The sequence below is a fragment of the Haliotis rubra genome, unplaced genomic scaffold, assembly GCF_003918875.1.
Source record: "Haliotis rubra isolate DU_JTF1 unplaced genomic scaffold, ASM391887v1 Scf390, whole genome shotgun sequence".
NCBI lineage: Eukaryota > Metazoa > Mollusca > Gastropoda > Lepetellida > Haliotidae > Haliotis > Haliotis rubra.
Window position 1 is genome coordinate 817,014 of NW_025767069.1, and position 12,605 is coordinate 829,618.

Sequence of the window (12,605 nt, forward strand, 5' to 3'; positions counted from 1 at the left end):
CCAGAACCAAGGCTAAATGCCTAATTGTGTGCCTCTTGGTACTTTGTGTAGTTTGTCATGAATACATGTAAATTTCCCTGAAAAAAAAATTACATAGGAAGATTTCATTTCACAGCAATTCAACAATCAAAATGTTCTTAATAAGGATAAACTCATGGCACCATTGTTGAACATTATTCATGGGTATAGTGCTGTATGTTGTAATTATTCGTGGAGGAAAGTGTTAGGGCAATCAGGTTAATGAGTCCTGTGTGCTCATTCATTCATTCATCCATGTTAGTTTACTAAAAGGAAAGATACAAAGGTTGCTAATGAATAAATAAGGGAAAGATGATAGCAATAACATGAAGGTTATAGCGGTCTCCTCATGCTATGGAGATGAGGGTTTCTACAACCTATCCGCCCTCAAAAAGATTTTGGAATGCTCCTAAACACTGAATGGACTGTTCCACACTGTGTGTTGAGGGCGGATAGGTTCTTCCAATGTAATGAGGATGTGGTGAAAAGCATCCCATGCTAAATGAATGAAGGAAATTAGTAGGCAAATGAATTAATTCGTTTTAGAAGGGTTAGAAAGGTCAAGGTCATCCCAGAAAACTAAGATGTACCTGAATTTTACGCTGTTTCAAATTAATCAGCTTCAGTGGGAGAGGAGGAGTGGACTCCCCTGAAAGCACCAAACTGTAAAATAGGAAATGAAAATTAAAATCTGAAAAAGGAAGAAAAAGAAACAAAAGCAAGGAAACAGAACAAAATCAAAACAAAAGTCAACAAAAAGATAGGTATCAGAATCAAATAAAACATGTGAATAAGACAGATTTGAACACAAAAAAAGATGACATAGTGTAAAGGAAAAAGATGGCAGAGCAGGTAACAGTGGTGTCTGCGTCTGTGCACTCTGTTACCATGGTGATGCTATATTCTTACATTCCAGATAAAAGAAATGCTTGTTTTACTTGAAAAGAGACCAGCTTATGTGTGTCAATTGAAAGAGTGACCCTAGTCGCTATGGTGACTGTAAACACTCCTGGTTTTTGCCAGCAGATCTGGATGAACACAAAATGCCAGAGCGTATCAAACTGTCCTTCAAGCTGTGCGTTTTTACCCCGGTGTGACACAACTGACAGATGAACCACTGCAGGTGTTCCGGATTACCCATTGTACTCAACTATGACACAATAAAACATTGAGACACATATCACATTCAAACCTTTTATTCCAAGGTTGATTTCAGTTACCTTGCCGTTACAATTGAGAGATGAGAGAATTATTAACATACATACTTAAATCTATTAGTTTCAAGCAAGTGAGAATATTAACACCTGAAATGCATGTATCGCGGGGTTTTATTGTTTGGTGTGATTTTAAATTTGTGTGAATGCTTGTTGACATGATGTTCCGGTGACATGATTTCAAGGAGATGAGTGAGTGCAGGCATGGGCCCAACTCTGGGCAAATACTGGGAAGCCCATGTACGGCCCCTGCTCAATTTGCTTAACAATTGACGGGTGTTGGAGTGACCTAGTTGGCCTAGATTCTATCCTTTGTAGTTGGGGAAACCCCTAACCTAAAATTACCTCGACTGGCATGTGTATAATAGATAATCAATGGACACATGATGTAGCGGTTGTCTTCATCGATAGTTGCCACTTGATGCGAGGCGTCACTCCCAGAGACACAGACAACCGTCAATCACATTGCTCTCACCTCATGCAAGTGATACTGTCACTTGCGATTGTTTCAAGTTAGTGGAAACTTTCTCCCAGACGATAGCGTCGGTTTTAATTCCATACTTGTCAACCATGCTCATTGTGACCTGGTTGTGTTGTTACAAACGTTGATGTGCATTGCAAGATTGATCTGTTGGGCAGGGACATGAACCCAGTCTGATCCAATCTAAAGATGTCTGCCTTATTATGATTGCCACCAGTTTAAATTATCCAGAAACATATCATTTTCAAATGAAATAAATTATGAAAATCCTAAAGCTTTATTTGAACGTCAACAGCTTCATGACTATTTTGAGACAAATTGATAATATTAATATAAAATAGTCATGTTAAATGGGTGTCCTAAATTGTTTTCCTCAAATAACTTTCATTTCCCATTACTTCCAAATGCAGCCTATTTTCCCCATAAGCCATACCTCAGTAGGCAACATGGCTAAATTTTTAATAACGCCAGTCAAAGCATCCTGGAAACAGACAGAGCTACGTACTCTGCAACCTCCTCTTACAGGTTATTCGTGTCAAGCTTGCTCCCCTTGGCTTTGTTGTCAGACAAAGGGAGGATGAAGAAAGACCTGGAACACCTAGCCACATCCTCTCAACCCCCACCCCTACTTCTCCCCCATATCCTCCAGCAGCCTGCTTGGACATCGCCTACCCACTGTGCCCAGCCTTGTCATTCTCTAGCTGCACAGATGTACCGTAACAGCTGGTTAATGACAAACTTCCAACTGACTGTAAGCTTAGTTTTAATGTACATGTAACCAGCATAGAATGATTTATCATTTGGGAACATCTTTAAGTTAGTTAATACTTTCAGCTTAGACGCTTCATATGATGCTTTGGATGTGCATGAATTATTGCGAAAACTAATGTTTACTGTTATGTCATTTTGAAAACTATGGAAATTATTAACAGATGTGGTGTAATGATTTGGTTTGAATGAAAATCCTTTCTTAAATAAATAATCATAACATACTTTTTCCGCTTTGGCATTTACCCTACATTAGTGAGTGCTCACCGTGTAAACCATTTCACTAATGTTTTTGTCTGCGTAGAATGACGTTTCAAAAATCTTATTTACATGCAAAACAGATTCCTCAATTGACAGAAGCTTTTATCTTAAAAACGTCACAACAAACTCAATCAATCATGGCCAATATTTAGGGCTGATAAAATTCATTTTACTATGCCCGAGACATAATCGCTCAGCTTAATTATCATAATAACACAATTTCCTTTTTCAACTAAACAGCGGTGACCTCATTTGCGGAGTTTTCTACCAACCAGGTAGCCTATCAACGTAATTGTTTTAATTGTACTACTATGTGTACACAAAACCGCATCTGCAAACCATCAGCTCCCATCCGACTTCAGAGAAACTTGTCACCGTAGAACAATTAATTCCCCTGCATATACACTGGAGCATAATTGTATTCCATAGACTCTATGCTCTGAGTTTGTTGGTTAGAGCTTTGCGAACAGTTTGTTAGTGGAGCCAGCTTAATTAACATATTCACCGTGGGCCTTTCATCTCCACGTTCATTGTGGGGTTACCTGGCGTTAATTAGCAAATATATTTTCTCGGCACCACATTTAGGCTGTCATTCTCCACTACTTGCTTCATTTACATAATGAATTATGGAAATGGGGCTTTCAAATCAAGCTTTATATTTTTCAAAATGGAAGTTTGACCCGTGTCAGAGGCAATAAATGCATGGGTTTCAGGCTGAATGGGATTTATGAAATCTATAGAAATGTCGCACTCTGTAATGTTATTCCTGCATGTGGTTCAAAATTATTAGGCGGAAACGAGAAATTTTCAGGAGGTATGGAATAATGATACCTTGTATAATCGCCCTGAAACACACTTTGTGAACTGTCACTATAATGGACTGAAAATTAATAAAATAAAATATTACCAAGATATCATCACATAAAAAGCAAATTTCAAATTCTGTCAATCCCTTGAAAGCTTACATTTACATCACTTTCACTAAGATTATAGACTGAGTTGCAGTCTGATGCAATATCCTAGTTCCGGGGCATTACTACCTGGAGGCTAAAAGCGAACATGAATATGCATCTGAGCTTGTATTTCCTGATACACCTGGGCCCACCAGCTTCTGTACGGCAGCTCTCATTGTCATGGAGATGAATATACAGTTATTTATAGAACAAATGACTGACACTATCCGCTCAAGCAGAAATGTCATAATTCTATGTGACTGCAAAATATATTATCCTGAAAACTATCCATCCTAAAAGCAGATTGTTTTGGCTTGAAACATAATTTATTACTGCCCAGAATGATGTAGTAAAAATATACACTCATGAAGCCCTAAACAATTACACTAAGAGCATGAAGGGAAATTATTTGATTTACTTTAAAACAGATGAACAAATGTACAAAAGCAATTCCAATTTTTTTTATTGAGTCGAGTCTAGTCAATTACAAGCCCAGATCAGCTTTATTGCCTGTCAGATAGATCTACGCCAAACTCGCTCACTTCACAAATGAAGAGACGCCAATAGTGAGTATGACTACAATTCCACAGATGTCATGATTATTCTTGAATATTACGACCAACTCGGTGAACAGGGTACTCTCGAAGGAAACATTTCCTATTACAAGTTCACACACAATTACATGACACTGATAAAATTTGGAGGAAACTTTGACAAAAGATTAAAAAGATCTCATTGTGTCAACACTAACATGTGAAGTCAAAACTAAAAGATAAACGAAATTCCTGTCCCAAATGTTGTGACTTGAGAGATCTACTCAATAGCGTGTGCGTGCAAATCATGAAAGATTATAATACCTTCAAAACCGGGAGGCATATTGAACTTGTCAAATTAACCAATGTCACATGGACACATTTTTCTGTTGATGTGAATTTGAGCCCAACAGGATGAGAAATACAGATATATAACAATTCAGAGCCAGTCCCTAGAAGGTGAATCTCTTTCAGATGGTAATACAATCCGTGTGTCTCCATGGCAACCATGGCGGGTTTACTAACAGGATATTTTTGTCCGTTTCCTTGTGTATAAATCTTATTGGGTCTGTAGGTAAACATAGGGCAGTATGAAACTCACTTGCCATCGATTCAATCGCTGTATGTCCTGGCATTTATAACATCTTCGCCAAATTCATGAACGTACAACTATTTATAGGTGTTCATTTGTAGATAAAGGAGGCATATCATATTTAACAGCATTCATACTTGCTATCTTTCAAACAATAACTGCTGACTTCTATGAATGATTCCAAACTTTAATTTTGATATCCATGTTGTTAAAATAAACATGCAAAAATGGAGACAATTTTTTTTTCCTAATAATGAAGTCTGCAAATGAGAAAAATTGACATAATATATTTTATTTGAGTCGATAACTCAAATGAAAGTTGTGTTTACAAACTATCACGTTTTCAGTTGGTATTATTCAGAATGTTCTCACTGTTCTATGGCTGAAGCAACATGGTATATTTGCCGTCTCCATGGCACAGCTGAGCATTCCGAAGAAACAGGCTGAATGAGGAAGATAATCGGACACACCCATGCCAGTATTCAATTAGAAAACACCTGTTTGTATGCATTGCATCATGACTCATATATTCATATCTGTGTATTACTCACTTAGAAAACCCATGGTAATATATTGCTGTAAGGCTAACAAAAAATGTTCTGTGTTGGAATATTTTAGACACGCATATCTGTAGGAACAATTACCTTTTAAAAACATTTTCTTAAAATACTGGCCAGGAAAATATATCTGCCAGATGTTTTGGATGCCCCATATCCTATTCACAATACTAACACCTGATATTGGTTAGGGGACCCTAAAACCTGCTTAAGGGGTTCAGTACTGAGGTAATTTAATCACAACCTAAACCACGGTTATAACTAGTGGTCAAAGAGACCCAATCTGTTTCTAGAGGGTCAGTAGATTCCTTACAACCCAAGCCCTTGTCATACTTCTGTCAAAAATGCCCGATCTGCTCCTTCTGGGTTAGCGGATTATTTCATCACAACCCAAAACAGTGGACAGAGGGCCCAATCTGCTTCTAGAGGGCCAGTAGATTACAGAGTTCCTTCAGCAAGGCCGGACAGTCACATCTGTTTCTACACCTCTCCCATTGTACCCCTGCCATCCAGCAGTGGACCGACAGCAGATTTGACCATCGTCAGTCACACCTATGATTTACACCTAGCTCATACAAAGGAGCTTATCTCCACAAGACCGGAGGCACAGGGCCTGAACAAAAGATCGCCTGCTGATGCCTTGGCTTTAGGGACAGACAAAACCACTCCATCACATGTCAATGATTAAAGTAATTTTGAAATTCACATCTCAATTAGCATGATTGTTGGGTTTGAAGACTTGTATGATTGCTTGTTTATGTCATGGGTTATAAAATGTAGGATTGAACAAACAACTGTGATCATTCTCTCACTGTACCTGTTCAAACAACATGCTTTCTGATTGTATAACTGACTTATTGATTACTATATTGGACATTGATTTAAACATAATAACACAATGCATTTGGGGCAATACAATAATGTTTACACTCAAGGACTGGACTTGTCTCAACTTTGCCATATAAATGTGACAACTGCTATGTATTAATAACTGTCAATGTTATAAGCATGATGAAATGTTCATTATTCTGCCATTTGACATTTCGAGCCATTATTCTTCAAGGAAATCTCCATCCCGTGAAAAACAATTACATTATCAGTCTCAAACCTGACAAATTTCTTAATCTCTTATGTTCACAACCAACTACCTGTATCTCCAAGGCTCAGCTTTAAAATGTGTCATTTGGATATTACAATCCAGCGGCCATAAACATCACCCATGCATAAAACACAAACTAAACTTTTTTCCTAACATCAAAAGAAACAATAGCTGTGTGCTATGGTCTAAACACCACTTTGATAATGAAGCCACAAGCCTGGGATTGTCCCTCTGGGCAAGGGTTATTCCCTAAATGCGAGTCTCTTTGTTTCAGTGAGTTGCCTGTACCTAGACAGTGGATATGGGTGAGAGACTCGGCCATTCTCCACCTGTCAGTGAGAGAGAGACAGAGAGGCTGGCGTGATGTCACAGCTCCAGCTGGCCTTCACCAGAATATATAAATTTCATTCACCATGCTTGATAATGCATCCATTATTACTTATTTGAAATTCAGACTATATGTAAAATATCATATTTTAATTACAGACACTAGTTGATTAATTTCTGTTCCATTGGCCATGTATGATAAATTTAAAAACCAAATCATTAATAGAGATTACGATATTTTTACATTCCACATTACATCCTTTCTTTCTGAAGTTAAAAGCAGTTGTCTAACCAACACGTCCTGGGATCACAGTACCATTTTGGACATTCACACACATACATAAATCGCAACTGCTGACAAATATGGGGTCTTAGAAGTAATTTAGCCAAATTCCCTTTTATTTATTGTTATTATGTGGTAACTGTAGATGAAACTGCATGAGTTCGCTGCTTCATATTGCTGGCGTAAAACTAAATTCGTGCTGTCTCTATCCATCAGAATGCCTGTTAACTCTCTACGCTACTGCTTTTGATCAATAGTTCGCAGATGTCAGCCGAGCCAATTAGCTTATTTTCTTCAGGGAGTTTCTTGTCAATAAAAAGAATCCAGATAAATTTAGATCTTTCACTGTAGGTAAAGATCAGGTTTAAAAACTATCCTGTGTTATACATCAAGATTTTTGTATCTGCACCAAATACTACAATAGTACACAACGCAACAATGACAGGTGCTTGTATGAATTTTACTGTTATACATCTGTTTCATGGATGAAAAAAATAGTAGAATGAATATTGATTAAAAATAAGGACATGAATCTGTTGAAGCTTTGACTATTTTTTTAAGGTTTGATAAAATAAATTTTGATGACGATGTCCAGTTTTTGACACATAAGAACCTGAAATCTTGATAAATTGAAAGTCTACATCCGCAAAGACTGTGTTTTAGAAATTTGACTCATCGCTGAAAGCATGCTGTAAAAGTAATTTCTCTAGTATCACCTGGTGCTTGAGAATAACCCTTAAAAACAAAATGTTAAATCCAATTTAACACATGGTGCCCTGGTACAATATCTTAATTAAGAGAATCTAGTTCATCAAATTACACACCAGTCACAGACTTGGGCAACACAGAATAAAACAATGGTAGAAATGGCTTTGCGAGCCATGAATAGAGCTTGTCTACCACTACTTCCATCCATCCTATTGGGTTGGCTTTGTACAGCAACGAGAAAATAGCTTGGCAACGCTCGACTGCCACAGCGCTGTCATGGCACTATTATGAAGCAGTGAACTGCAACTGAAAAAATGTCATAGCGACTGCGCCAAACAGGAACACTCTGAACTTGCTCTGAAACAAAAGTGGTAACTAGGCAACCAGATTGCTCTGAGAGAGCTGCCAAGGAAATGGGGATTTTCAACCCCACTTGTTATATAGCTTAGAAACAAAGTCAAACCTAGTATCTTGGTTCACTACTTGTACCTTCAGAGCTTTACGGAAATATGATTATAAAACACTGGTTTTGACCTTGATTTGGAATATTCATGACGTAAATGGAATAAATCTTATAAAATGCTCAGTAAATTCTTCTTAAACAGGGCCTTAGTTCTTCTTAATGAGATTGCCAATGGTAATGTTTTATCTAAATTGGCCATAGAAGCATCGTGGTTGATTTGAGTGGTGTGAGCAATGCCAGGTATCTGTGAAATATCTCTACAAGCCCAGCTGGCAGAAGGAGAGCGGGACTGCCCGGCATGTAGTGGGGGCCATCAGTCCCTAGGGCTCCTCACAGTGAACCGCTGGTCAATTATATGTAGCTACAACCCTTATAGGGCTTCACTTTAAATTAGCACGAGTCTGTGTGCCATTGTAGCTGACAGTATTCGGCCTTTGTTCCCAAGATTATTGTCTTGGTACAAGGCTCTGAAGCCATTAATAACCTCCGGTAGTAGAGAGAAAAGAGGATGAATTGTCATAGAATATTAATGTGCCCAGCATCCACCGAACAAACAAAACTAAATTAAAAACAGCTTTGAAATATTTTTGCATTTGCTGATGAAGATTGTTTCATCAATGTTTCTGCCAGAAAAATTGTATTTGTATTTTTCGTTTCAGCTAGCTGTCGGGTGCTACTTTTAAGATTTTCTAAAAATAGTTTTGGAAGCTCAGCGTTGTCCAGAAGCAATCACATGAAAATGAATCCTAGAATATTGTCTAGACCTGTTTTTTCCAAGATGACAAATTCATCCTGAAGCAGAAGTGCTATCGGGAATAAAGTTGATAATTGTTGTACAAAGATACACAATTGATACATATCCCTATTACAAACTCTACAATGAGCTAAACCAAATAATAACACTGTACAACATTAAGCCACAGTGTAGTAGAATGTCACTATTTCTGTGAAACATAAGTGTATGAATCATGCGACTAGGTGCTAAAATGTTACACATTGTTACTGTAGAGACCTTACAACAGAGAGTGGTATGAAATGTATCACTCTGTGACTGATCTAAATGATCCAAATAATTTGTTTTAGGATCAATTTGGCTGACTCCTTGACATCAATTTATTGATCAACTTGAGTCAAAACATACAACACGTGTCTTAGGCTATTTCTCCAATGTAGGAGATCAAATCCAACGTTATATAGCAACTTGAGATCATTTAAGTGAGAAAGCTGTATGGATGTGTTTCACTTTTCACACTACTAATAAGACAGATACAAGACTGAAAGAATGAAGTGTGGGTGTGTAGCTATTCCTTACAAGCAGTAGTGTAAATGACATAACCGAAAGAAGGATACTAATACTGAAACAAAGAATGGAAAGCGCAGAGAGGAATATTACCTGCTAACCGAAGAGCTGACATTCTTTGAAACTCGGGTTCTTGTAACCATTTCCACATCCTTCTAAATGTTTCCCGTCCAGACTTGAGTTTGCTCCATGGCTTGGGGTTTCTCAACAAGTCGCTCAAAGTCCCTTGACTCCGACATAGTACCCTCTGTGCAAAAACTGCTTGTGGTATGCTGTAGCGCTTCAATTCGCTACTTATTCTTTGTGCCAACTCTTTTGTGTTTATTTCTTCAACTTCTTGTTGCTTATTGGGAGATTCACATCCTGGCCCCAGTCTGTCTCGCTGTGGACTTTCACTGTGTGGAGAGGGAGTTGGTGCTGACCCATGAAGACCATTCATAGGGGACATCATTGGATTTGGAGAATGAAGACGGGCAGACACAGGGTCAATCCGAATTGGTGTGGAGGAATACGGTGAATCAAAAGTAGGCGAAACATGCATTTTGCTTTCGGGTTTAGGCGAACCAATGCCGTTTTGTCCATACCCGTATCCAAGACCTTGTTGGTAGTTATTGCTCATCATGGTCATCGGTGTGGCACCAAGAGATGGCCCCATGTTCATTCCCATACTTATCTTGTCGTAGCGGTATGGGCCCATGTCCATCCCGATCCCATTATTCTGAGGCATCAAGGTAAAACTTCCACTGACATTTGACGAAGGAACATGACTGAATTTGTCTGAAACAGTTGAGATCGGCGGTAGCGGCTGAAGAGGGGTGAGCGTTGCGTAGCTGTTAGTAGGACTATAGTTGGGGGACATCCTACCATTGAGGGTATGGTAGGTGGCCTCCCCCATTTGGGAGCGGAACTCACTGCTGTCTATCATGCCGCTAACACTGACTGGAATGGCGTCTGCCCGGGATATACTAGTAGGCGAGACGGACAACTCGGGGTTACTCACGTACTCGGTCTCGCTGGCTGTGCTACTACTGGCGGGCGCCGCGGTTGTGCTGACAGACGACGAATCGCTGATTTGTTGATCACTCGTTGGGAGCTCCCCCATGTTTTCCATCGTCATTCCTACGATCAACAACCGATCGAACAATAAAGAATGATAAACTGTCACTTATTGTAACCTTTGCTAGCGATCTGCTGGTTGGCTGGTCTGTTTAGGGGGCTATTTACGTACGCTGGGGAACTGACAATAATCTCCAAGCCTTGGTCGATCCGCCATGTTTAGACAGCTGTAACCCAACGACCTGCGCACAAACGCACTGCGCATTTCAAAAACCACAATACGCGTGCGCAAATAATTAAGCGTTCGGGGTTCGCATACGTTTAGCGAGTTACCTTTAGTTTGGTCTTGGTGTGCAACCAACACACTTAAGACCTACCGGGTATTACATGTGATTTGATGATCACCTGTTTGTGATAGTTCCATTTTGGAGAAGTGATAGCTATATATCGCATAGGTAAATATTCTTGTGCATGAATAAAAGAACAGGTAAAGTTTATTTTCTCTTTTTCTACAATAAGGGCTTTCTTCTCAAAACTTTTTCCTCCGACTTCTGAAAAGTTTCATGCTTGTTTGTGAATGCTTTAGTTTAATACTTGTGTTGTAATGTTGATGGGACTTTGTTTTGAGATGTCCAGTAAAGCACATAAGTGGTGAAAGTTTGACGTTTCTTCAACTTTAAGTAAAACTTACTTACATATATTGTTTACAGTATTACGGAAAATGGGCGCTTTAGCCAAGTATGTAACTATTTCATATACTTTATAAAACATTTAATGTGTGCACGTTGATTTAATGTTATTAGATTAAATCACCCGTGCAATACCTTCACCGTGTGTGGTTGTAAACAGGGGTTCGACTGAGTACAAATTAAACATATTTAATTAGTTGTCAACGCTTGGTTAGTAATTGTGTACGAAAACTTTCAGAACTTGTAGAGCCCATTTAAGCATTATTTATTGTCGACAGTAAGACAAAAGTATCACAATCAGTATGCCGAGGCTTTTTGTTTATCATGTGCGCTTGCGAACACAATTTACAAGCATATGCGCCGGGTTATGAATAATTGACGGGGCCGTTGTTGTGAAGATTGATAATTAAGACTGGCAGCTGAGTGTGAAATCACATTGCATATACAAGACGATTGCGATCTGAGGTTGACAGACCTCAAAACGGTTGACGGAGGTCCCAGTCGTATGCTAGTCTATAAATGTACATCAGATCTATGAGTTATGAGACTGTATTTTACTTTACCAATTAAGGTTGTATAACTTATTTGAAAACGATGTCTTTAATCACTGAATGTTTCAAGTCAGCTTTTCTTATCTAATGTTTTTTATGCATCGAAAACGTATTAAACACAATAACACAACAGCATCTTAGTGTGCAATGGTGTTTCAATTTTGAAAGTTAATATAAATCGGGTTTGATATGGTTTCGCTTTAGAGACGGCAAGTTGCAGAATTTCTGTCTTGTTAGTGTCTTTACATGAAATGAAAACATGTTATGTTATATATACCGTGTTGAAAGCATACGTTACACAACACTTAATGCACGGCATTTGTTTAGACAGTATCACCAAAACAAATATAGTACATAGTGAACTTCCACAGAGTTTCCTTAAGTTGTGAAAGATTGGCGTGTGTATAACAAGTGTTACTACAGCATCGGACAGGAGTCAGTATGAACTAAAGAGCGACTGGACAAAGACTGACCGCGATGGTGCGAAAAGAACCACAAATAAACCAGTCATGCACGATACACGTTTTGAGTAGCTTTCCACTAAAAGCGCGCGTGTATACAATCATCGCCACGAGCTTGTACGTCACGGATATGAAGTGGACAAGTTTGAAATGTCGGTGAAATTACCATTATATTAGTTCAGATAAGAGATGAAGAGGTTTAACACGTCTTTATTTTAATGGATGTGTTATTATGTATACCGGTTTATACTGAGATTAAACGTTAATTGGTTCTGGAGATGTAAGTGAATA

The 12,605-nt window shown here is 38.5% G+C and overlaps 1 protein-coding gene across 2 annotated transcripts in view; it reads right to left on the reverse strand.

Annotated features, from left to right (window-relative positions):
• The window catches only part of LOC124286774 (hepatocyte nuclear factor 6-like), a 36,881-nt gene extending 26,044 nt beyond the window's left edge, over positions 1 to 10,837 (reverse strand). The window contains exons 1-2 of one of the 2 annotated variants that reach the window (XM_046723208.1): positions 9,651 to 9,785; positions 609 to 681 (exon numbers count right to left, since the gene is read on the reverse strand). In XM_046723208.1, the coding sequence (XP_046579164.1) occupies positions 609 to 681; positions 9,651 to 9,700 (123 nt within the window). In that variant the 5' untranslated portion in view covers positions 9,701 to 9,785. Of the gene's footprint in view, positions 1 to 608; positions 682 to 9,650 lie in introns of both variants that reach the window. The other variant, XM_046723207.1, reaches the window with a different exon arrangement.
• Between the last annotated feature and the right edge of the window lie 1,768 nt (positions 10,838 to 12,605).